Source organism: Watersipora subatra, chromosome 9, assembly GCF_963576615.1.
Source record: "Watersipora subatra chromosome 9, tzWatSuba1.1, whole genome shotgun sequence".
Lineage (NCBI taxonomy): Eukaryota > Metazoa > Bryozoa > Gymnolaemata > Cheilostomatida > Watersiporidae > Watersipora > Watersipora subatra.
This window is the reverse complement of record NC_088716.1, coordinates 17,501,106-17,529,038: the sequence shown is the minus strand read 5'-3', so window position 1 is coordinate 17,529,038 and position 27,933 is coordinate 17,501,106. Positions and strand designations below refer to the sequence as shown.

The 27,933-nt window shown below is 41.5% G+C and overlaps 1 protein-coding gene across 1 annotated transcript; it reads right to left on the bottom strand.

Annotated features, from left to right (window-relative positions):
* Positions 1-1,112: 1,112 nt before the first annotated feature.
* Positions 1,113-27,572, bottom strand: LOC137404461 (uncharacterized). The gene is made up of 3 exons (XM_068090672.1): positions 27,419-27,572; positions 26,981-27,194; positions 1,113-2,374 (listed from the first exon to the last, which is right to left on the bottom strand). The coding sequence occupies exons 1-3, from the start codon at positions 27,541-27,543 to the stop codon at positions 2,117-2,119; spliced, it is 597 nt and encodes a 198-aa protein (XP_067946773.1). The 5' UTR covers positions 27,544-27,572; the 3' UTR covers positions 1,113-2,116.
* Between the last annotated feature and the right edge of the window lie 361 nt (positions 27,573-27,933).

Here is a 27,933-nt window from a genome sequence, read left to right as displayed (position 1 = left end):
TATAAAATGTGGTGTTCCTCAAGGATCTGTATTGGGTTCAACTTTGTTTCTAATATATATTAATGACTTAGCATGTCAATTAAAAGTAATTTCACCAATATTATATGCAGACGATACTAATCTTTTTTTTTGAATCCAAAGACCTTCACAAGCAAATACATTTGATAAATTAAAACCTAAAAATCCTTCAGAGTTGGTGCAACCAAAATAAACTAACAATTAATTTCAACAAAACTTGCTACATTTTATTCAAAAACCCACATAACTCGTACCACTTTAATGAACAATCCCTACTAAATAATGGTCATGCAATAAATAAATCTGACAATATAAAATTTTTAGGAGTACTTATTGACTTTCAGCTAAATTGGAGCAATCACATATCCAAACTGTTAAAAGACTTTAGACCTTATGCTGGGTTGTTTTTTCGATTGTCTCAGCACCTCTCTAGGGATGTTTGGCTAATTCTGTACAATTCCTTCATCAATTCCAAACTCTCGTATTGTGTTGAGGCATAGGGAAATGCTCCAGACTGCTACTTAAACTTGAAGTTAAAAATTAAAGTTTTTCAAAACCGTTTACTCAGAATAATTAACAAGAAATCTTATGATTTTTCTACTAATCCGCTATTCAACCTAAATAGAATTTTAACTATTAAAAAGTTATACAAATACAAAGTACTGATAAAAGCACACAACACATTTTATGAAACGAAAAAAAACAGAACGATAACACATTTAACTACTCGTAAAACACACATAAACCTAAAAATACCATTGTTTAAGTCAAAAGCTGATCAATGTTGTTTGGATTATCAAAAGTCATTGCTATGGAAGCTACTATCGGTTACACTGCGTAAAATTGTAAATCCTAATTCTTTCAAAAATGAACTGAAGCGCTACATCAGACAACCGGACTAGACTAAACCAACTAGACAGACTTCTGCTGACTCTACTTTCAGGTTCCGCGCCTTGATTAGCCTTGCTATTGCGCACAGGGACCTCATCATCACCTTCCCTGGAGTGACATTTTTTTTTATTTCTCATGTCTTTTTATACTGTGAGAAACACTCTTCATATTATTTTTTGTAGTTATATTATATATGAAAATAAACAAACAAACAAACAAACAAACAACACACCTGATGTAAACAGAATGAAAGTTTTTGCAAACAAGGTGCATTACATTAATTAACACATTTGTGCTGTTTTGTGTGTAAAACTACTAAAGGTTTGTTGCCAGAAAACATCTTAGCTATGTTGCACTTGCCTTCACTTGAAGTTTTTTTTAATTTGAGTTGACCATTTGTTAACCAAGATTTGTTGGTTCATCATTCTTTGTCTATATTTTTTATAATTGTTAAAAGATGAGCTAGCAAAATTTTCCAAACCACTTTTTTTCTATTTTATTTAACAAAACTTTAGACATTTTTGGAAAGGTTTAACAACTCCAACATAAAAATAGCCACAGTAGTTTCAACTTTTGACAGTTTATTGTTTTTAAAATCCGGTATTATAAAAGCTGATACATTTTGAGATTAGAATTATTGGAGCAGGTAAATGTAGAGAAATTGGAACTCTATATTAATTGCTCTCTAATATATAACTCTCTAACTCTATTATATAATTGCATTCTTTACTCCAATTTAAAACCACAAATATTAAGCAGAAGTTTGTTTCAATGATCTGCCCAAAAAGAGCTGTGAAAAATGACTATTATGTTTACACGAAGGCATCAAAGTTTTATAAGAAGTATTTTGCAATTATAATTTGCAAAATGATTGTTTAAAAGTAAAAAAGCCAGTAGAAATTGATTTAAATTACTGTGTAATCTTTAGTGCTGAAGTAAAATATTACATATTAACTTTTTTCACATGTCAAATTTCACATAATCTTTTTTATCTTTTTGTGCCATTGATTTTAATCAAGTTTTACATTATTTACATAAATATTGAGTTTTTAACTTTGAATAAAAAATTTGGAGCTTTTACATTTTTTGTTGCTGAAAAACTTACAGTACTATTGAAAAACGGACTGGTCAAAAATGCCAGATCGGCTGAATTATTTTAAACACCCTAAAGTTCCATACCAAGACGATCATTGTTTCCATCTACACTCTATTTCCACAACCATTTGTCATCTCCCAGCATCTCAGCTAGTTCTACATTAAATGGTTCATAAAACATTTTGAGAAGTTCCTTTGTCTCTGGCAGCACAGGTTTGACCTGGTAGCCAGGATTCGTAACCTTGGAAACATCATTGCTGTTCACCTCTTTCGCTTTAATGACAGGGATTCCAACAAACCTAAATATTCTCTTCATAGATTCTTCTTCGTCTTTTGCATACTCTTCCATTTTTGAGAAATAGATCTTTTCCTACAAAGAAGATCATTTTTACTAAGAATAATAAAGATTTTTCAACATATTTATACTAAAAACTTTTAGTCCAGTAACAAGCAGCAACTTGACAAATCCCAGAATTAATATACACAAACCGACACTGTCTCTTTGAATGCAGTATGAAAAAAATACTACGATATGTGTCTGCTTTGATATAATTTATGAATTAGTCGTACACCCTTACCTACAATCACCTTTAATTATCTACAATATGCATCAATCACCTATAATCACCTATAATTCGCTACAATCGCCTGTGATCATCAACAACCACGTAAAATCATTTACATGTACTTATAATCACCTATGATTTTTTACCAAAACCCTTCAATTACCTAAAACCAACTACAAACAACCCAAGTCTTGTAATATAATTTGCGAACACTTATGATTACTTACAATCACCTGCGATTACTTTCATTTACCTGCCATCACTCAAAATTACTTGAAGTTACCTACAATAACCTAGTGATGCCAAAAGTGACCTACATGTAAAATCATCAGCAATCTTTTATAATCACCTAAAATTAGCTTCGATCACATACATTCATTTACAAATACATGAATTCATCAATAATCATCTAAGTTTATCCACAATCACCTACAATCATTTTCAATTATTCAAAAGCCTCTACAATTGCTTAAAATCATCAAAAACTACCTAAAGTTGTCCACAATCACCTATATTTACCTAAAATCCCTTGTGCACGTCAGGTTTTTCTAGCCAGTTCTTATAAAACCAAACAATATTTTTAGCTAATCGCGGCTGAATGCGTGTCAAGTAACATTGTGCAATAAATGAAGTTTTTTAATCAATAACCTGCCACAACTAGGTTGAGTTTTAGAGAATATTATTTGGCATACCTGTTCAATCTCTGGTGATCTTGAAAAAAGTCAAAGATTTGTGAACATTTTTTAATTCAAACACTAAGTTCATGCTGTTTTATGTGATTATTTCGAGCAACTAAATTTTAGATAATCAGGAAACATTTATCCCTAGCAGTTAAACAGTTTGTTAAGCTGGCTGAAAGCACAGATATGCATGAGTAATAAATACCTTCACTATTCTTACTTTTAAATAAAGGTGTTTAATTCTTTCATGTGTGTCTGGCCAATGCATAATTTAAACATTTGAAAGCTCAAAACATAGCTAAAACAGATTGTTAAGAAATAATTTTTAATGCTTGTGCTACATATTTATTAAAAATTGAAAACCAGGGGCAGGTAATGTAGTTGCCATTGTTTAAGTTTTTTTACCTAATGATTTTGAGTATTTTAAGCTTTGTTATAAAAATAGCTGCGTTTGATCTTCCATTTGGGCGTTTAAATGAAAAAATGGTATCACACAGGAATCATACCTATACACTCCCCAGTTGTGCAGATATAAAGTATTGACTTTAAATTACTGTACTTGTAATCATTTTGCGCCATGATCTTTTAAGAAGCAGTCATGATCTCTCACGCAGTCATGATCGTTCAAGCAGTCATGGTCTCTCACGCAGTCACGATCTCTCACATAGTTATGATCTATCATGCAGTCATGATCTCTCACACTGTCATGATCTCTCACACAGTCATGATATCTCATGCAGTCATGGGCTCTCACATAATCATGATTTATCACACTGTCATGATCACTCATGTATTCATGATCTCTCACGCGGTCATGATCTTTCACACAGTGATGATTTCTCAACAATCATGATCTATCACACAGTCCTGATCTCTCACACAGTCATAATCTCTCATATGATCATGCTCTTTTACGCAGTGCTGATCTCTCACGCGGTCATGATTTTTTATGCAGTCATGATCTTTCACTCTGTCATGATCACTCACACCATCATGATCTTTCCTGCAGTCATGATATTTTATGCAGTCAATATCTCTCACGCTTTCATGGTCACTCACACGGTCAAGATCTTTCATGCAGTCATGATTTCTCACGCAGTCATGATCTTTCACGTGGTCATGATCATTCACGCGGTCATGATCTCTCATATACTAAAAATATGCTCACACCTGACATGACCTTTAAGTGTGCTAAAAATATCCAAGCATGCTAGTTAATATACACTGTAGTGTATATATAGTGTACATATATATGAAAAATTATTTTTTGTGTGCAAAGACTTTTACTACTCGGGCAATGCCAGACATTCAAATAACTATTTTATAGTACCACAAGTAGGCTGTTTGGCTTAGTGAATAAGACACCTGTCTGCTCCTCACGTTACCCTCAACTAATAGTGTAAAATGGATTTTACTTTATTAGCCTTTAATACCTATAACTGGACACAAGAACGACAGATCAACAGCCAACAAACAAATAAATAAATATATAAAATATATATATAATATCGAGATATATATTATATATATCTCGATATTATATATAATATATATCAAGAATATGTATATACACTCGAATATATTAAATAATACGAGTAAATATATATATATATACTAGCTGAATTACCCCTCCATGGGAACAGAGTCATGTACAGCAAAAGGTTTATTGAGAGTTGTCTTTCATACTGCAAAACAACTCCAACTATGCAGTCTACTGAAATTGTTGGGCTGATCAGACAACATACGCAGTCATACATGTCAATCATTTTGGAGAGAACAATGGAAATCAGCAATGCATTTTACAGCTAGTCTACAATGCTACAATGCATCAGTCTCAAACCACTAAAATGGGAGTTTTCCTATTTTTGTACAGAGAACTCATAATGAAATTGACATCGCTAGGCAAACAGAAGTTGTTCAAACTGGCAGTATTGAAAAACTGTGCATGTTTTAAGAAATTCTACAAAATATTTTGCTATTGCACTGCTGAGCTATCGCCAGCATTTATTGAATAGAGACATTTACATGCACTATACATGACTTCTACAGTTCGACATCGAATGGAGACTTCTAACACTAATCATGGTATGTACAAACAGTGCTGCAGTGATGTGGTTGTGTTAATAAAATTTATCAGTAAAATTCACATGTATAACAGCACAGACAGTATAATTTCAAGGCAGATACAGCATTAGCACCTTACAATAATAAAACATAACGCCAACATAATAGCTTTTTTATGAGACGCAATAAGGAAAACAAATGCATGAAAATATATATATATATATAAAAAATATGCTAGAAGATGCTGCACGTGGATAATAGGTAGGTATAGTAGTATATGAAGAACATAACATGACACATTAATAACATAATGTTAATTTAATGCAAGCATGACATCAATAACACAATGTTAATCAAAGTAACACTTGTGGATAGACTACATTTTTTGTTTTTCTGTCGGGTGTATGAGCAAACAGTTTTCAGCTTGTGCCTACTCTTGAGCAGGCAACATACAGCTGGCCATGGCTAAAGCAGGGGACAGTAAGTCGATACCAGCTACTTTGAGGGACTGACCTTGTGACTTGTTGATGGTCATAGCGAAGCAGACGGTGATGAGGAACCGAATCTTTTTAACTTTAAATGGTAGATTGGTTGGAATAATTGGGATCCTTGGAATAAAAACAGATTTTCCTCTATCAGATGCTGAAATGATTTTGGCTTGAATTACGTGTGAAAACATTTGCGTAACAATTAGTCGAGTGCCATTACATTACTTTGGATGATTGAGGTTGCAAAGAAGCATGATCGGTGTTCCTATCTTTATCTGCAATTTATGAGCAGGAAGTTTGGGCAAGTCCAGCGAGTTTAAGAATTCTACAGGATGTTCTACAGCAACGCCATCAGTTAACGACGTATCAACAGAAGTGAGGGTTTTTGAATTGCCAGGTAGTTGGGCTAAAAGCTGTGAGTTTATGGCAGCAGCTGCATCATTCTGGGGGCAAATAATAGCTCACACAGATAACCAATCAACATCTTGGAACCTCTGTCGCAGATTAGCGTAAACTTTCTCCTGAAATTCCTCGGTTGAATCCACAAAAGTGCCGTAGTCATCAAGTGACACCAATCCATCCTTAGCACTGACTGGCAAACATCCTGCACCAATACGCAACAGTCCAGCAGCGAAATGTGCCCTTGTTTCGTCGTCAAGAATAGCGGCACACATGTTCTGTGTCAAATGTAGCTGCACAACAGACGGCCATAAAAATGATGATTTGATACATGCATTTATCTCATCAGCGGGTGTGCCTCTTTGTATGACAGGCAATGTTTGGCGGAAATCTCCAGAAATTAAAAGAGTTCGCTCACCAAAAAGTATATTATTGTCACGCAAGTTTTTTAGGGTAAAGTTTAGAGCTTCAAATGCGAGCTTGTGTGACATTGTGCACTCATCCCACACAATAAGAACGCATCGTTGCAGAAGTTGGGCAGTTCCGCTGTTCTTTTTTATTGCACACAGGATTCTCAGTTCTGGCCAAATTAAGAGGCAGTTTCAGTGCTGAATGCGCAGTGCGGCCACCAGGGAGTAAGGTAGTTGCAATGCCAGATGAAGCTACAGCTAAAGCAATTTTTCCAGGCTCTTGTACTTTTGCCAATATAAGATTAGTGACAAAGGTTTTGCTGGTCCCACCTGGTGCATGAAGAAACATCATACCGCAACTGTTTTGTTCAATTTTCTCCAGAACTGTGTTATATGCAGCTCTTTGCTCTTCCAGCCGCAGCGGTTCATTGGTTTCAACATGGCGATGGAGCTCTTCACGGTCATATGCTGTTTCGCATAATATTTCCCTGCAAACAACAGGTTGCTCCACTGTAACAAGCCTGGGAAGTCCATAAACTGAGAGGTTGTTGTTTGTGACCTCGAGCACTTGGTCCTCGATAAATATAAGAACAATATTGAACATTCTATCTGTGAACTGCAGTTGTTGATCCTGAAGCAGTTGTCGCTCATGAAACAGGATGTCTTCAGCCAAATGTTGCTTAAACTCTTGCCATAGCTGAAGAGGGTGAGAAAGCTGGCAGGTGCTCAACATAATAGCAAACAACTTGCGCAGTTGGGCAGGTGACCGTACAGTTGCAGCTTCTTCCAAGGCCTCTCTCCACTTTGCATCATTTTCCAATAGCCCCAAATGCCTGCATTGGGTCAACTACATCATGCAGATTGATTCGAAGAAAGAAACATTCACGATTGTTAGAGTGAACAGTGTATACCTGTGCTAGGGCATCAGTTTGATATATGCCAGGATGATAGGCACTGCAACTTCTTGAACTCGTATCTTCCAGCATTTTGTGGATGCGTCAAATGTGTAATAGGCTGGCAATTGACAGTAGAGAAGCGTCCTGGCAAAATCATCAAGTGTACAAAGCTTGAAAAAGACTGTAAGGGTAGTGTCACATGGTTCTTGAAGTTGTTGCTGAAGATTTGCTTCAGTGAAATACACTCTGTGACCATTCTCAAAATGGACACCAAGATGCTGAACAGTCGAGTGTCGTGCATGAATGGGGAGACTGAAGATGGCCACATTGCTTCATTTGCACTGATGTACCTTCCACTCTCATAGCGAGCTACTTCATCAACCTGTGCTCCATCTCTTTCCAAGCCAAACACTGCTTGATCACTGCCCTTATTGACATATTTTCAAATGTATTTGATGGACTTCACTGAGTTGCAAAACTTGACATTGATGTGTGCATTGAATACTTTGGACAGCAAAGGGCAGTAAGGCACTAACCATCTATTATCCGAAGTGATGCCGTAGGCCTCTCCAGCAGCCCGCAATGTGTCTTGTTTGGTGAAACCTCCATCATCAGCGGAACGACGACAATACAATGAATACCCATCTATGCCAGTAACTGTGTCTTTAATGAGAGCTTTCGGGTACTTCTTGGTACATGTCCCGTTTTTCATGCAGGATGAACCGGGGTTTAGCTGGCCACATTGGCCATGTACCATGTGCTTGGAGACAATTTCGAATAGTTCAGGGTCTTCCACACGATTTTGTATTTCTGCAGAAATGACACAATCAACCTGTTCTGGCCATATGTGATCAAATAACCAAATTAGAATGTGTGCATGAGGAAGTCCACATTTTTGCCATTCAATGGTGTACATATGGCATCGCACAGCGCCAAATATTGCACAGGTGGTGATGTAATCTATTAGTTGCTTTAGTTTTAGGTGGAACACTCTTGCAACCATATCGTGTCTGTCATAGCTTTGCTGACCGAGCAGCAATTCATTGGAAATCTCATCCCATTTGCTGTTGCAGGTTAATGTGATGAAGAGGTCTGGTCTGCCTTAATGTCGCACATATCTCATGGCATCCTGGGTACGTTCGTGCATGTAGCGCGGGCCACCAGTAAAAGAAGAAAGTAAAATCCCCATGTTATCTCGTTGGTTTGCATTGCGATCATCAGCCACTGCATCATGCAGGTGGATGTAGTCATTAGCTCTTAGCCGTGTCTGATTGTGGTGGATAAAGCTAAGTCTTTCAGTTTCAATTTTACCGTACATATCAACTGCAAACTGAAAAAAACAGCTTTCGACACCTGTGAATGTAGTTGAAGCTACCATCACGAACAATCAGTCTGCAAGCATAAAAATCCATAGCAGAAACATTTCGTGTACCTTGCTCTCCTGTGTGAATGTCAGTCTGTCACAGCTGAATGTTCTAGCCATCGTCACCTCGCCAGAAAATTAGTATATACTGCAGGGTGTCATATGCTCTGTGCGACTCAGATATCCTCCGTAGTTCATTGCTACGTAACTGCAGAACAATATCTCGCCTTTCAAACTGCTGTCAAACTATTTGAATAGCAACTTCATCTATGACAGGAGCATTGAATCTTCTTTCATGCTCTCCAACAGGGTGTTTGTCAGCATGAATGACAGTTCCCAAGTCGTCCGTGTTTTCAGGCAGCCTCTTTCGAGCGGTTTTAAAATCACGCACATATTTAATTTGCTTGTGTAGAACATCCTGCATTTCGCGGATTACGTTTAATCGCACTCCTTCAACAATACCACGCCGACGTTCTACCTCTGCCTGCTGGTCACCCATGAAATAGATTTGCAGGAACTGTGGTTGCTCACCCGGTATCGGAAGCAAGGATCCAATCAAATGGTAGACTTGACCCTGAACCTTGAAATTTGGGTTAAATCCAGGCTCATCAATGATTTTAGCTCCAAATGATGCCATTTGAAAACAGCTGTTATATTTGCGTATATTCCCCACAAAAATGTTCAGAATCAGGATTTGCGCCTTGGAATAGGTGAGTCAATACAGGTGGAACATCCTCAGAGAGAGGTCGTAGGCAAATTTTCCTATTGTTGCAACAAATGCCTAGCCTCTCGCCTTTCCAACGTAAGGCATTACATTTGGAACATTTTTTAAACATTCGTCCCATAAAAAATTTTTGATAGGCTCTATACTGTGTTGCAGGATTGTGGTCAAGTGCAAAGTTTTCTGCCCATGCACGGCGCCTGGTAGGTTGTGGCAGCCAAACAGCTGCTGTAGTTAGTGTATCTCGCCATGGGAGTCGCTGATGGGTCGGCTCGGCAGTCTATGCTCTTCTAGCAGCTGCACCATCTATTCTGGCCTGCTCTCGATATACCTGAGTTTGTTCAGCGGTTTCTGCTCTTCTAGCAGCTGCTATTCTGTTTCGTTATAGGCGTAGCTGTGTTTGCTCTGCAGTTTCTGTACTTCTAGCAGCTGCAGTAGCTATTCTGTTTCGTTGTAGGCATAGCTGTGTTTGCTCTGCAGTTTCTGCACTTCTAGTAGATGCAGTAGGTATTCTGTCTCGTCGTAGGTGTAGCTGTGTTTGCTTTGCAGTTTCTGCTCATCTAGCTGCTGCTTTGCAAATTCTGTTTCTTTCTCTACGGGAATCAATCTGTTCTTGCATTTGGGCAGTAGGCTTTTTGGTAGGCATTGTACTGCTTCAAGCGTTTCTAAAAGGGAATAAGATGGTGTGCTTTTTTGTAATACACGCCGCTCGCTTTCTTTTCACCATCGCCTATCACAACGCTCGTAGTGCCCATGCGTTCTGTAGTAGCTGTAGTTCTGTAGTACTCGTACCTGGAAAAAAGTAAAAGTAAGTCAGCTGCGGAAGGTAATGAACATGTTTACTATCACGAACAGTGGCAAGTCCAACGTTTTCAAGTAGTGAATGTGTGGCAATTCATAGACAATACAACATTGAATGAGAAGTGTTTACCTTTTTGAAGTAAAAATTTAGTAGATAAAATGCAGTAGCAGTACCCGTGCGAGTTCTGTAGTTCTGTGGTACTCGTAGCTGGAAAATAAGTAAAAGTAACTCAGCTGCGGAAGGAAATGTACATGTTTATTATCACAAACAGTGGCAAAGAAAACGTTTTTAACCCTTTCACTGAAGTAGACACATTTATGCGTTTTCTATGGTCGACCGCCGTAGACGCATATTTGCGACTTTCTCAGCAATTGCTAGTAACTGAATTTTATTATTCATTGATACAATAACCAACGATCTTTATGGGCTTATATGGTAGTGACAGTGTTGTCTACAGATTTCTCTATAAAGTTAGCCTAAAATTTAACTTTAATATTTTGGTTGAGAATTTCCAACTTAAAAACAAATGGTTTAATTACAGTTTAAAACAAATAATTACTTATGTTGATGACATTATAGTCAATTCAGATTTTTGCGATCATGCAGATAATTAAAATAGCACTGACTCTGAGGGTGGTGAAAGTAACGGTTTTGTAAGATTAAGAAACATTGTAGGAGATCGCTTCGTAGCCTGACATCGCTTTACCAATGCACAGAGTATAGATACAATGAATTTTTTGAATATCAGTGTTTTGTTAACATGTTGGAAAAATCTACGATATTGTTATATCTCCTTTTACTGCTTTTGTAACTAAGGCAATGCCATAACAACACTATATCAAACCTAGCGTAGCTATGTCAATCAATCACTATTACTGATAAATGCAATCAATGTAATAATTCAAAGTACCTTGAGCTTATTTTTTCTATAATTCAATTAGCATTCTTGAGTTGATCTCGATCCCAGCGCGTTCACAAAGTTGGAAATCCGAACTCCAAAAGAATACCTTTTTGTCCTCTGATTCTCCCACTTCAGGTTAGTTAGAGACTCTCTGCCAGCATGTAACATTCTTATTGGATCTTTCCTTAAACCTGGAAGTTTTAGCCTGAGACGCAAAGGTAGAAAAGATGATGAGTTAGGCTGATGATGTCGTTTAGTAGAATATCAAGATTCTAGACTACCTCCGATTTCTAACTTTAGCTTAGTTCATGTTGACATGGTTGCTGCCCATAAATAAATGTTATTGACGTTTCCTTTTCCTATGAATGTTGTGAGTCAACCTCCGCAACTTTCTATTGTTCAGAATATATAGACTTCGTCTTATGTTCAATTTCAGCTACCAGCTATATAGAGAACCGTTTTTTTCCAGTGCTTGCAAGAAACATAAGTTCACATGACCTTCGCGGTACACGTTGGCAGTAAATAATAATTAGATGTAATTTACTACTCATTAATTATTTAATGAGTAGTAAATTTTATTTAATTCACTACTAATATTTACTACTAATTAAATTTTATTACTTACTCATATAAATTGTGTTTGCTTGGTACGACTGAATCGAAAAAGGAAAGACGGCTCTATAATTTATTTATACTACTCATATTGATTCAGTTGGGGCACTAACCGGAGTACTTCGGAGATCATGTGATTTTTGTGTAAAAACGATGAATAGGTTATGTATAGAGTAGGGAAGGACAAAATAACAAAAGCGATATTCGGTATTTGTCTTTTCGATCATATATATCGAAGTGAAACTGCCCTATTGTGTTATCGATCTTACCAGTAGTTTCTTTTTCTCATCAATAGTTCACACCTCAATATATTGTTTGTCAATTTTTTTTGCTGTAGACTGCTTTTTTCTGCAGTTCATCCTTTTTATTCATGAATGGATCACGATATCACGATTGTTGTGGCTGTGATTTTGTTGCTGAATCAAAGGTGTTTTTTTTATCCTAATAAATGCTAACTGAAGCCTAAACACCCAACTGAATCTTTTGAAGACTATTTTTGCACACACAATCTTATCATTTCAGTAGATCTTATGCCATGACAATCTTTGTTCCCTTGATAATTATTGATAATTTTTAAATTCTTGTCTGTCAACCCAATGTTTTATTTTTCCAATAGGTCAATAGTTATTTTGTTTCGGTAGGTAGTTGATTGCATCACCAATATTTGGGAGTTATCGGTAACTCGATATGTCGAGAAGACAACTCCAAAAGATACGATATCAGCATATCAGTATTTATCGTCCATCCCTACGCTAAATAGTAGGTTAGATTTAGAGGTGTGTATTCAGTAGTTGTCTTTTTGATCATATATATCGAAGTGAAACTGCCCTATTGTTTGAAACAATATAAAAACTTTGCTCTTTGCAGGGTAGAATTACGCAAAAATATTTTGATAGCACAATCCAAAACGACTTTAATTTTTTAGCTTTGTTTTGTATTTATTTTCAAGAACATAGTTCACGATTGTGAGCTTTTCTTTGCGACTTTTTTGAGGTTTATTTTTAGTTTGCTATTATCATTGCTAGTATCAGCAAGCAATCTTGACTCGTACTATTAGCATAGTCACCTTGGGGATAAACTTCAAGAGCTCTTTGAGAAGGGTAGAATAACAGCTGATGCGCATGCTTATAGCAATGTATGGTCGTGGATGATAGATTGGTGCTTGTCTCAGTAAGCAAGCTGTGGTCCCATATTTGCGTAGACATCTTGTAAGAGATTCCACAGACTCTGAGATTATTTGATGGAAGAAGAGATTACCCACTTCCGCCAATGAGTAGTTATAGTAAGGGAGTGATGTCTAAAAAGTGTTAAAGCTATGAGCATTTATGTAAGAAATATTATTACTTTATGCATTTAATTTTTAGTATTCACTCAATTTTGGGACAGATTATAAATTTAAATTGTCTGATAAACAACAATGTAAAAAAATGGACTAAAACTATTAATCTAAGCATTCCTAAAATTGTGCAAGTAGAAAAGTTTAGTACTATTGTATAAATTAGAAAACCCAATAATTGTTTGCATTCAAACTGTGTTCAAACTTGAATAGAGATGATCTAATTTTTTGCTGTAATTTATAGCTGCTGTTTGGAAATGAAAGCTTGAAGTCTAGATTTGATTGTGTATCATATTTTTTATACAACTATATTATACAACAATAGTATACATTATTATACAGCCCCTTCTCCGCCTTGAGAATGGCAATCACAGTAGGCTCGGATCTACCCAGGACATTGGACGGCCTGAGGTACCGATTCCGCTCCACTGCGGAAAGGAAGTCTCTCAGGCTTCACAAAAGGTGTCTTGGAAGACACCACTAGGGCGCAAGCCCTCAGCCGACCTCATTCCATTAGCTATTTCCTCTCATGAAGAGTGGAGGGGCGGCCCATCCAGTTTCTTTTAAACACAGGATGCACCACAAACCTGATCAATAAGCAAGTATTTGACCGATTGCCAGGATGCGTTCGGGACCAACTTGAAGAGAGTGACAGCTACAGGTTATTGGATAGTTGAATAGCTTTTTAGTACTTAGTTGTTTAGTATTAACCTTGAATAGTTGTTTCAGGCGACCCGGCCGAACTGTAAGGAGAAAGGCCAAGTGGTGAGATTGGCCTCCTTTCTGAGTCAATATGCCACCGTGTTCAGCACAAATGACGGTGACGTAGGAAGGACGTCCAAGGTAGAACATTCCATTCCGCTTAAGAAAGGCACTCGGCCGATCTGGAAACCCATCACAGACTCGGACCGGAGAAGGAGGCAGAGGCCGAGAGGCAGATCTAAGATCTACTTAAAAGGCGGCTTATCAAACCAGCTGGAGGAGCTTGGTGCTCCCCTGTGGTGCTGGTGCAAAAAAAAGATGGGAAATGGCGCTTCTGCATAGATTACCAGCGTTTGAACACCGTCACCGAGCAGGATGCCCATCTCCTACCCAGGATCGACCACAGCCTGGATGCCCAGTCTGCCAGCTGCTACTTCAGCACGCTCGACCTGGTGAGCGGGTATAGGCAGGTACCCCGTGATGCAGAAGCGCAAGAGAAGTCAGCCTTCTCAACATGGTCCAGATTGTGGAAGTAGAAGGTGTTGTCGTTTAGACTGACGTCCGCCCCAGCCACCTTCCAAGGGCTCATAAAACATGTTCTACACGGCCTCCACTTGACAACGCTGCTACTGTATCGTGATTATATTATAGTCATCGCCCCAGACTTTAATACAAACTTGCGTTGGCTGGAGGAGGTCTTCCAGAGACCCCACAAGACCGGACTAAAACTAAAACCGTCCAAATGCAAAATTTTGCAACCCCAGGTCCACTACCTGGGTCACATAGAAAACCAGGATGTAGTCTCTACAGACCCTGACAAGGTAAAGGCAGTCACGGAGTGGCGGAACCCGCGCGGAGTGAAGAAACTCCAAGGGTTCCTTAGGATCATTGGTTACTATCGACGATATATCTCGGAGTTCGCCACTATAGCACATTCCTTGCACCGACTGACTGCGAAAGGAGAGCCTTGGAGATGGATGGAAGGAGAAAAGGTTGCCTTCAACCAGCTGAAGGACAGTATCAGCACCGCCCCGATTTTGGGCTACCCGGATTACCAGAGGCAGTACATCCTGGACACGGACACTGTCCCAAATACATGAGAGCTGCAAGAAGGTCATTGCCTACTACAGCAAAACCCTCACCCCCCTCGGAACGCAATTACTGTGTCATTCGACGAGAATTTCTTGCAGTAGTCAAGGCAGTTATGCACTTCCGGCCTTATCTGTATGGTCAGGAGTTTCTCCTACGGACGTACTACGCTTCACTATAGTGGCTATGTAGGAGGAGGGAACACTCGAAGCAGGTAAACCGGTCACTCGAGATGCTGGCAGAGTTCCGCTACGTTCTGGAACATCAGTCAGGGATTCGCCACGGTAACGCAGATGAGCTGAGCAGGCAAACATGCAAAGACTGCTGGCATTGCCCGAGCATTCAGCAGAGGAATGGAGGCCCCTTACAGAAGGAGTTGGCAAGGGAACAAGGGTCGTTAGCCATGTGGGTACTGACCAGTTGCTTAGATAAGACTCCCGCTCTCGACGGCGCGGGATCGACCCTGTGAAACGTCACATACTCCGGAGCCCGGCTGGCAACTCCCACGAGACTCTTCCCCAACTGTGGCGGGATTGAATCTGGGTGCCGGAGGTTCCCCTGAGGGTCTATCAGCCACACCAAGGATGACAGGACAGAATAGTGAGCTGGCGAAGACTCATGCCACCGAACAAGGACCAGTGGCCATCATGTACCATGCCATCGCCACAGAAAAAGAGGTGCCAGCAGATCACCCGAAAGTCAAAAGCAGAGAGCTGGATATCCTGCATGACATGCGAGGGTCTCTGCGCATGTGACACAACGGCGTGCTGGAAGCACCCGTGGCCCTGCAGGGCCGCGCTAGATGGTGCACCATCTATTCCTCGACCATGCAGGAGACCAAGGTGTGACAAACACACGCCCTGGCTCACTCTAGTGTGGGAAGAATGATAACCCGCCTCCAGCTGACTTGGTACTGGCCAGGACTGACGTCCACAGTCAGACAGCTCATCAAGAGTTGTGAAGTGTGCCTGGTCGCAAAGCATGGAGGGACAAAAGCGGCCAGAGGGAAAAAAAGGCTGTACGCTGGATGACCCTGGCAGAAGGAGGCCGTGGACCTGGTGCGGCCATTTCTGGCCACGTTTAGAAGGAACAAGTGGGTGCTGAGCCTCACCAACCACTTCACCCGATGGCAGGACGCACTGGCACTACCTGACACCACGGCCCCTGTGGTCGCAAACGCTCTGGATGAGCGGTTCTTCTGCTACTCGGGGTTACCTGAACAGATTCACACAGACCAGGGGGCGTAGTTTGAGAACCAACTGAGAGCCGAACTGTACCAACTCTGGAACATGGGAAAAACCCATACAACTCCTTATCACCCACAGGCCAACGGAATCGTTGAACGGCACAACCGGGGACTCGGACACTCCTTAAGGGCACTACTCCTTGGCTGTGACAGAATGAGTAAAACTTGCTGCTTTCCCAGCTAACGAGAGCATACCGAGGCACCCCCACTCCGCAACTGGAGAGACAGCCAACATGAAGATGTTGGGACGATAGCTGATGCTGTGAGACCAGCTGGAAAGCCACCCCCACCGGCAAAGTTCTTTCCTGCCCATGAGCACACCCTTAAGGTGCAGCAGAGGCTGCAGGCAGTGCGCAAGACGCAACGGCAAAGTCAGATGGAGGTGAGACACGACGACTGGAAGGAGCCACCGCTGTACATCTCAGGCAACTGGGCATGGCTCACGAACAAATGCCGGAGACGGGGAGAAAATCCCAAGCTGCAGGCAAAATCTTTTGAACCATACCAGGTCCTGAAGGCCAGGGGGAACCACATGTGTTTAGAGAAATGGCAGGGCCAGTCTTCCATTTAGAGCGAGAGAAGGCTGAAGCCTTACCATGCTTGCCCGGAGAGGTTGGGACAAGTCCCGGCTACTCTGGAACCAAGGAGGGGCGCCAACATGAAAGGAGCTCGACCCAGCGAGTCGGAGAGAAAACCGGAGGAGGTCAGAATTGACCCCATACCCATATTGCCGCCCTCCAACTGAGAAAAATTGCTGCTAGAGGCTGCAGAAAAGCGAGGGCAGGAAATAACTCCGGGAGAAAACCCGACTTGACCCACAAAGGGAGAACACCAAAGATGCTCTCCGAGTTACGAAAAAATCAATCCGGTCACACAGGAAAAAGTCCCGAGAGAACTGGAATCAAACCCGGTGGAGACCGGAGAGACCGCAATGCCAGATCCTATTAACCCAGCAATCCCATCAACTCCAGTCTGGTATGATCCGAGGCCAGCCCGGACAACTAGGAAGCCGAAACGGTACGGAGATGGTGTATTTTATTCTAAGGAATAGCTAGAAAACCGTCCGGAAGTCGCGAGGGAAAGTTGCAAAATGGCGGTGCTGTTGGATGTGACCCTAACAAAAGAGAGAGTGGAGGACCCGCTCAACGAGACCCTGCAAGAAAAAGTGGAGGAGTGCCGGGTGGCTGCTGTGCGCACTAAGAGGAGACGAATTAACCCCCTCTCACCGGAATTGTCTTCTTCTCCACCGGCTGTTGCCATAAGGGAAAATACGTGCGTGAGGGATCTGGAGCCAGAGGAGAGCAGGCCACGGAAGAAGACAGTGGTGAGGACCATCAAGTACCTGTATTTCAGAACTGTCACACAAATGGGGAACAGGTGAAGGACGGGAGCAGCCAGATCTGACAGTTTACAACAAGCAGCCGGCGGATTCGCTTTCACGTGTTTCAACAGTACGCCGTGTTCGTATGCCCCTGTGACAGGCAGCGCGTGTTACAGGATCAGATGCTACTACACGACGCTACTCACCAGCAGAGAGAAGTGGAGCCGGTGGCGTATGTGGTCAACCAAGACTCCTTGGAGCATTTCTGCCAGGAGATTCTGCCAGTTCATGCCTGGCTCTCAGATGATGGCTGCAGGGACTCCTACTACTGGAGGAAGGAGACGCTGTAGCCCATGAAGAGGAGCCCAGCAGGCCAGGACACAGTCGCGTCTCCCAGCCCGGGTTCGCGCAGCCTCAACCAAAAGGAGCCAGATGGCCTTGGACCCAGCCGGACCACGCACGCTGACCAAGATGTGGGACGGACCCCGGCTAGCCAGGCCCTCCTGCAGACTTAGCGCAGCCGGGCCCGGTTGTTGGCTCAGGATGCCCAGGATTGGACGAAGGCTGCCAAGACGATGCAGACGATTCTGTGGCAAGGACACCTGGAGGGCCAGGGGTGCCAGCTGCTGCTGGAAGAGGTAGAGCACCTCCGCTACGGAGCCCACTAGCATGAAGCCCTGGCCCAACTGGTGCTCCCTCAAGACATAAATTGGAGACCCTAATCGCCAATGGAGGGTAGTGTGTTATGGATGACGTCTACCTGCATTTAGCTAAGCCAAAGCTAAGCTGAGCCAAGCCAAAGCTGAGTCAAGACAAAACTGAGTCGAGTCCAAGCTGAGCCAAGGCGGGACGGGCCGAGCCAAACCGGGCCCAGCCAAGTAGAACAGAGATGGGGCCTACCAGCTATATAAGCACGAACACTTGCTGTAGAGAGCAGAGCTGTTCTGGGCCTGTTCATTGCCTGTTATTTGAGCATTCGTGTACAATTCATGAACTAAGCAAAAAATATATGTATAAACTGACACACCAAGTCTTGTACTAGTGGAGGAAAGTGAAGGTCGCACAAAACCTTTACGATGCCATGAATTAAAAAACCCAGTAGAAAGCTGAGCATAGAAAATGGGATAGCAATTTGACCAAAAATTGAGTTGAGGCTTTGAAGGAGAACGATGACAACATCCTTTAAAAATTCATATAATATTCCGTTAAAACATCGCCTAGTGGTGGTAGATTAACAACATCAAATACAGAATTTTGCATCTAAAAGAGTCAACAACAATTTTTTTATGAGGCAATACTCTAAGGTGGGAATATGTTAAGTGTGTTTGGCGAAAACAATCACACCCTGCTTTTGACACAGATACAATTATTGTAAAACATCTATTTGAGCACCATGATACTGCATGTTTAACTCTCACACTATAGTGGTGGTCTATTGAAGGTGCCGCTCAGAAAAAGAAAAAGTGGTCTAATTAGCTAGTCGGAAGAAGATAAATCTAATATTTTTATGAGTGAAGTGATGCTAATCTCGCATATATTTTTCACTCTCTCTTAGTCAGAATGACATTAATACCATCTGCGTGAGCATATTAGCTAAACAGTTTTTTATACGCCAAAATACTGATCGAGTTAAACAAGAGATTACAAAGGGTAAAACAGATTCAGTTACTACTAATTTTGCTGTTGGCGCTTTCAAAGTTTTGAAGAAAATGCTTAAAAACTTTAGAGTTAGAAAATGAATTATGGTGCGCCCTAAAAATCCCTGCTATTATTTCATACAATGTTTCTGAAAAGTTACTTTGCCATAAGGCAACAAAAGATTTGGTGCATACACATGATGTTTTTGACATACGCAGTTTGAAAAAAAGAAATTATTTCATACACTCTGTGAGCTTAATAACTTCTTTTGTTTTGCTTTGCTTTTCCTATTTAGATAAACATATCTTTTACAAGTTAATATTATTAAGAACCATCATAGAAAAAATTAGAACAAAACCTTTAGTCCCTCATAAAAACCCAAATCATTCGTCGTATTCTGAACACCAAGTTGAAAGTCTGATCAGTGAAAATGAATCTGGGACTTTATATAAATGTTTTTTAGTTTAGGAAAGCTGTTCCCCTTTTGGTACAAACATATTTTCCTAATTTTTTAAATAAAAACGAAAATCTAGTGATAAGTGTTCACAAAACGTGTCAGCTAACACAATAGCAACCTCAAAATCTTGCATCGAAAACACATTTTCATTACTGAGACATACTCAAGTATCATGTAAAACCTATTACTTGACAAGAAGGCGGATCAAACATCATAACCTTTGAACCACATAGTCTATATAAATGTTTTTATACTAAATAAATTAGCATGAAAATATACAATAGGTAATGCCAAAAAATGCTACAAATGTGTTGCAGAATGAGTTCGGACACTTTTTCAACCATTAGGTTGTTACTATTATAGCCTATGACATTAATGCCTATGCCTATTCATTAAATAATGTATACCTAAAATTAGTAAAGTCTTTCTTGCTGTACTGAATATGACACAACTGGTCATTGCTCAAAATCAAATTATAATAAAAGGTAGTTTTTTCAGAATTGAAACTACGCTCGGAATAGGCTGTAAACATATTTTTTATTAACCTAATACAAAATCTGATTCATTAGATTTTGCACTGCTCAGATGCAAACCTGAGCCAATGGGAATATTATTTCATTATCTGAGGCATCCGAGTAATTATAGCTTTCTTTCATCTAAGTACGGATAAGATAGGCTAATTAGTTAGCTACTCACTAATCGAAAAGGGTTTGTATAAAACCTACTAAAGCAGCATTATTCAGTTTTTGACCAACCGCACTGACATTAGGGGGCTCATGATATGCAAAGAGTTAAGACAGATTTGGTTCGCTAGTTTGTGCTAAAAGTGGCTTCAGTTTGAGTCAAAACAAACTTGGCGGTTTTATTTACTAACTAACTCTTCTCATAATAATATATAGGGCCAACATCTCAAATTGCTTAATATGGTGTTCAAGGTAGCTAATTTCTTGATCATTCAAATTTTTGTCATCAGTAGCTAGGGTATTCTGTTTCTGATACTGTGGGCTGCCTTTTGGGACTGTCTCATTTCTTCCTGAAGCCATCACGGCATGGCTTGAATATGTGTGACCAGCTGGAGGCTGTCCCAATAGAGTGGTTTGGCGGTTTAAACTAAGCTCCCGGGTCATCTTGTCTGTGGCTAGGTAGTCACATTCTTTCGTTGTGTGATGGACCCAATCACTGTATCGCTCCGGCATTTTCTAGTACTTGACAAACAATGATTCAGGTCTTCTGTAGCAATGAGGGGGTTTTCCACGGCCTGGGGGGACATTGCTGGGTGTCTAGAGTCCAGGTTCATAGCAAACTCACCATGGCTTTCTAGAGGAGAAGGGTTTATTTCCTCTCTGACTTTGCTTTGGGGAGGTGATGCAGGAGGTCTGAAGTTGAACTGTCGCACAAGTTTTCTTCCTCAGAATTGGTTTGTAGAGTTGCCTTTCCCAATTCGTCGAGCTTATCAGCTGGACGCATTTGGAAAAGAAACTCCATTAATTCTTCATCAGGTTGCAAGCAGTTTCTTCGTGAGGGCCGAGACTTCTTGGCTCCTTTCATATTTGGCCCTCTTCAAGCCTCAATCGTTGCTGGAACGCGGCCAGAGCTTCAAGGGCTGGCGTGATAAGGTTTCAACCAAGACTAGTGGTGAGTTGAGGTTTGGCCCTGTCTTTTCACCACATACATGTAGGTGTAGTCAGAACAGGCGGTTTTGACTTTTTAGGGACCCACAAACTTAGCTTGTAGCTTACTTTTTGTCTCCCTCGTCGCCGCCTGTTTACTAACCACACCCAACCCCAGGTGCGAAGACCAGTGGCTTTTCATGATCTGCTTACTTAGTCCCCATTTTTGCCTTAAAGGCCTCATGCATTTTTTCCAACCTTTGCTGCCTCCGCAGCACGTAGTCCTTGGCAGATGCATGACAGTGGGAGCGGGTGACATTCTAACTGGTCAAGCAGACGCAACTCCCTGCCGAACAACCTTAAGTTGGCCATCTTACCTGTGACTGTGAAGGGTCGCCCTTGTACGCTCGCACGAGCTGGAGCAGAGACTCATCCCATTCCTCTTGGCCTCGTTCCAACAACATGGCTCTAAGAGAGTTGCCAGGCCTCGGTTGTACATCTCCATGATTTCATTTGCCTTGGATGGTAGGGAGTAGTTCGTGTCTTGCTCACTTTCCAGAGCTGGCAGAGCGTCTCCATCAGTTGGCTCTCAAATTGAGCGCTTTTGTTTGTATGTTATTACTCTGCAAATCTCAAATAGCAGAACACTTTTTTCATCAAGGCCACTGAAACCGTGGCTTCCAGAATGGCAATGGCATCCTGCCAGGGAGTAAAGTGGTCTGACAACACTAATGTCCACTTATTGTCTCTCATGTAGTGAGGAGGGGCTTACCAAGTCAACAACGACCTTCGGCTGAGGTCGGCCAGCGTATAATCGCTGCCGGCTTGCTGCAGGCTTAGTTCCTCTGTGCTTGGTAGCTTGGCACACCTCACAGCTTCGTACTAAACTGCGAACAGTGGCGGTCAGTCAAGGCCAATACCAAGTAAGCTGGAGGCGGCTTACCGTTCTCCCCTCCTGGAGTGGGTCATGGCATGTGCCGGCCAAATAACTGGCTCTCTCATAGCCGGGGCGGGGGGCACAAGGCACACTATCAGGTTCGACCATGAAGGGCCACTCTGGCTTTTAGCACGCTAACATGCCTGATTCTCAGAGATTCCCTCCTGCGATGCAGAACCCTGAGCTCCTAGCTCCCCAACTCCAACTGATCCATAGGGACTTTGGTGTCACTTCGAAGTGCTGGGTACATTATGGCTACGGCACTCTTGCCCTTGCTCTGCAGTTGAGCAAACGGTTTAGTTTGCTGAGCTGAGACATTGGGCCCCAGGCTGGCTTCGACTGACCTCGAACCGGCCTGTGCCCTGCGGGAGCAGGGTGCTGGCCCGCGTAGCTGGTCATCTTGTGAGCGCTTCTGGTGACCTCTGCCTAGCTCTTATGTGGTTTCTGGTGACAACTATTAGTACATTGGGTCATTACCCGTTTGATGTCAGGGAGTCCCAGAATGGCCTCGACCGGTCTTGGGTTAACTTTGAAAACTTAGTGGATAACTTCATTGGAAACAGGGGTTGCACCCGTTGACCGACCACCTCGCACACAGGCCTAGCCATCCCTGACAGAGCATGGATTCTCCTGATCACCCTAGCATCCTCCTGGTTTTCTTGGTTCAACTCCAACCAACTTTGGCCTCATCGAGGTACCCTATCTGGACACACTGTGGAAAATCTTTGCACGTCTGTCTGTTTGAGCCATCAGTGTTGCCGTGCTTCAATCCCGCATGGTGATCCAGTTTGTATTTGAACCCGGCTAGCACCTCTAGCCAACACGCCACCTGGTGAGAGGGCTCTTTCCTGCAGAGGGCCTGGTCTGTGCAAAGCTAAAACTCCTGTTCATATAAGTACGGGCGGAAGTGTTTTCCCGCTTTGACCACTGCGATCCACTCTCTATGTGTCACACAATAGTTTCGCTCTGAGGGATTGAGGTTTTTGCTATAATGAGCAAGCACTTGTTTCTGGTCGAAATGCTGCTGTGACAACACAGCTCCTACTCTGCACCTGCTGGCATCCGTGCCCAGGATAACGGTATTCTCCGGATCCGGATGCCCCAGCACGGGCGCAGTGGTAAGGCGATAGCGCAGGGTTTCAAATGCTGCCTGCTCCTTGCCGGTCCATCGCCATGGCTCCTTCTCCACCAGTGGTGGAAGAGTTTCGCAATGGTGGCAAACCTTGAGATGTACTGCCGGTAGTACCCGACAGTACCCAAGAACCCTTGCACTTCCCGGACTCCCTGCGGGATGGGCCACCTCTTCACCACCTTCACTTTAGCTGGGTCTGTGGCCACCCTTTCACTACTTACTATGTGGGCAAGGTAGCGCAATTGGAACTGCAGCAGTTTGCACTTTGTCGATGAGATCTTGTGAATGGATTGCCGTAGTCGCTTGAACACTTTCTCGAGCCGCTGGAGGTAATTTTCAAAATCAGGTGCAATAACAATCTCACCATTCAGATACAATGATAATGTCTGCCAGTGAAGTCTGTGCAAAGCTCTCTCCATCAATTGCTGAAAGGTGGCTGAAGTGGAAGTCAGTCTGAAAGGAAGGACTCTCCATTTCCACAGACCCAAGTGAGTGAGGATGGCTGATTCTTCCTTGGCTTTTCGTCTAGCCGAACCTATCTCTCTCCGCTGACGAGATTGAGGGTACTAAAATATTGGCTCTAAAGCATCCAGGCTTTTGTTTATCCAAATAAGGGGGTATGCGTATCGTTCTGTTATTGCATTGAGCATTCTGTAAACCACACAGAGCTGCCATTTTCAATCCTTCTTCTTAACTAATACAATAGGTGAGCTCCACACTCCTCCAGCCGGCTCAATCAACCCTCCGGTCACCAGGTCCTGTACCTGACTTTCAGCTTTTGCCTCCTTTTTAAGCCTTGGGCAGTGAGGAGGTTGACGAATAGGTTGGGTCTCGTCTTTTATGAGTATGGAGTACCCTATGAGTGAAGTTTTACCCATATCGTCATATCCAGTGCTAAAAACTGACCCATACTTGGTCAGACGTTCTAGTCTGATCTGTGTCTTCGCATGAGGGTCTGGCAGCATGATATAGTTTCTGGAGATGCTCGGGGATCTGTTGCTTGGCCTCGACTCGGGTGATTGGCACAGCAGGGCCTCCCTTGAGGGTAGGGGTTCCGGCAATAGGAGAAGGCACTTTCACACTAGTGTAAGCGCTTACGGTAGTTCCCGAATAGATGGTCAGAGGTTGGGGGTTCAGGTTGACACACCTAACCAACGCATTTCCATCTGCTCCAGGCTCATTCAGGCTTGTAGCTAAAGGTGAGCCTTTAGGTCTTCCTTCTATTATCTAGAGTGGGGAGAAATTTTGTGTGGTCAACCTACACCTGACTGCAACCTCAGTCCTAGCTGGCACAGCCACGTTCCTAATTACCTAAATTTTGTTCTGTAAAAGCTTCCCTGTTCGGTGGGTACAAGCCAATGGCTTCCCATCTACGTTCACCACGGGTCATTTAAACTCCATCAAGCATTGGTGTGCCATACAGAAGGGCATGCCAAGAAAAACGTCTTCACTAATTTGACCAACTAGTGTGGACGCCACAGCAGGAGCCTTTGAGCAGGTTTTCTGTTCTCAAAAGGAGCTGCTTGAGGCTGCTCCATTTATGCGGGTAAGTAAGTGCTACTGCGTTGGCCTTTTCACGTTTCCTGACTCCTTATTCTGAAGCCTCTGTTGGTTTGTTTTGCAGCTGCTCAACTTCTTTCCCTAGCTGCTTTACTGTGGATAGCAGTACATTCGACATTGCGTACTGCACCATGTCTCACATTGGCCTCTGAGTCTTCTATTTGTTTTACTACAGTTTGGATGGCTCTGCCCAGAGTTGCGTTTGTTCCAGATTTGGTATGAATAATTTCTCCTACAGCCTGTATTGCGTTGGCGAGAGTCTCCGTGAGTACGGCTAAGAGATAGTGCTGTAGGGCAGGGTAGTTTAGGGAGTTTGAGATGTGCTCTTTTGTCTTGTTGCTTCTTAACAGTTCGGGCAGTTCCGCGAACGCTATTTGGACTAGCCATTCCATTTCTATTGCTTGTTCCTGCAGGGAGGTTTGGGTTCTTGTTTTTAAACTGTTTGATTCTGCTAAAGCTTGTCAAAAAATAGTCTAAATCAGGCTCGGATGGTTTCAAAGATGGCCACCACTCTGATTGCCTTTCGACAAGACTCTGTCTCTTCTTCAAAACTTCTCTAAGGTGCACTGTGCTGGCTGCCTCGGCCTACTTATTTGCAGCTGCGATTTTTCTAAATCTGCTAATGAGGTATTCTGGGTCTCTGACATCTTTATAATCGGGCGTTTTGAACAGGGAGGCCGGTTCCGGGTTCCGACTTAATCTGACAAGTTGTGCAATGTCGTCAGCTAGTCGGTCCGTGTCCTGGTCTACACTTCTTGCCCTTCTTTTAGACATGACTTGAGCTTCTTTCTAAGTAAAGAGGACTGTTTTAGGCAATCGTAGTCCGACTTGGAGTGCCTAATTTTTTTGGCAGTATCGAGTGGCTTACAGAATGGAGAACAGTTGGTGTAGTGTCTGTCATCAACGTTTTTTCTGGAGTGCTGTATAAACTGGTTATTCTAAAACACCAGGTTTCTTTACGAGTGTTGGGGATAGCCGTACAGCTATTTTAGCCAGATTTGGAACTTCCGATGGTTGCCATACTACTCCGGTTTATCTACACTGAAGTCTACCAGAGTTTTATTTTCAAAATTTCTAGATATTGCCTGCAGGGTTTGGCTCAATTACACTGTTGCCACCAGTGTAAAGGAACTGCGGGCCTGCACTTGGCACTATCTGGAATAATTCATACAGAGAAGAGAATATGTGTAGTTTCTTTCAGGTTTTATAACAGAAAGAAATTCCACTAACCAAGAAGCATATGGCTATTTGCTTGACAAACTGAATGAGCACGCTCCTTTATATACAATAAACCTTCTTGTTCTGGCTAATGGAACCGAGTAAACATGTATAACATTGGTTATTAACAGAATTGCTAATTCGTTCGCATGGTTATAATACAGCAATAAACGAAGACATAATAGCGATATAGTATATGGACAAATTAATTATGATATAATAAAAAGAACAACAAAGCATGCAATATATAACATATAAAAACATCTACGCAAATTACAATGTCATGGCCTGGCGTCCAGCACAATATCCAGTGAAGAGGTATTGTTGAAATTAGTTGTCAACAAGAATTGACAGAGTATAGTGTCAATGAGAGTTGTTCGAGTTGATATAAATTAAATTTTAGGGAGCACAACTTCAAAAAGGTGCAACTGACAATTTCAACAAATATAGATAAGTTAGATAAGTGCAGTTTTCTGTTAAAGGTCGCGCAATCTAGTCTCTTCTTTTTTGCGTTGTGGGATTTGGTCATTGATAGCTAATCGAATGATGTGCTCCCTAGCGAAGTTGTTAACAAATAAGTCATTAATGTTTTGAGCTCGACGCATGTGCTACAATTGTCAAAGTTTGCACAATAGAAGCACGTACCATTTTCTAAGAATCCTGTTCTCGTTCTTTACTATTTACATGTAGTTACTGTTTCAGAAATTTTGCATACCAATTTATATAGTCTTATAGTTGTTGCGTCATCATTAATCTTACAGTACATCAAACATACAGTATGTTGACACATACTACAAATACCAATAATTGTTCAATAAAAGCACATACCCTATTTTCCTTGTGCTCATAGAAGAAATTAGATATCATCCGATCTGCAGGCTCTCGCATGGTTATAATATAACGAGAGGTGTCAAGCATAGTGTAAGACAAGTACTGTGCAGCGCTCCGCCATAAAATGTCGGTTTTATTCTCTTTTTGGAGTTTAAAGATTATTGCACATCCTGGACAGCCACAAAAGATATCTTTCTTCTTTTGAAGATGTCTGTAACAAATTAAACTTATACACCATTGCACGGTGGTACATGTTAACTTTAAAGTATTTTATATTTTATTTGCACTAAAATACATATTTGTGTAAAAAGAGATGGTTCTTTAATAAAACTTTCATAAAATATATAGTTTATAAAATTCTGCATAAAATCTCTTGCAAAGAAAACATGCAGTGTTCGGAACGTTAAACCAAACTAGAATAGGTTTTATATGTACCGTGGATTTCTGAGATGTGTTTCCATCCACTTCAAGGGACAATCGTCTGTCATGGAAGAGTTATTTATGAAATAGTCTCGCGTTTCACCAGTGACAGCAGGGTGATTATTAAACCAGTCTATCATATCTGATGTGCCAGCTTTATGAAAGCCAAGAAGCATAACTCTCGCTGCGCAGGTTGTTCTCCTGCAGCAAAATGAATGCATTGAAGGGTAGTGTAAACATTTCGAAACTTTTTACTTCTCTTCTTAAGAGTTTCAATAATTGTAGTTATACGCTCACAAATCTTTGTCTAGTTTTCTGAAATGTTTAATCCTAGATTCAAGTTACTAAATATTTTCTAGCAAATTTTAGGGATTAAATTAATTGAATCTTTGGTAATCATTAGCTTTACCGGCCCTTTCTCCCACTGAGAAGCTAAACCGTTGTGATTCATTTTTGAATATTATGCAAAAATGATTTACACCTTTTGTTATTGTGCTGTAACTGCTTTTTAAACTGTAGAAACGTTGCTG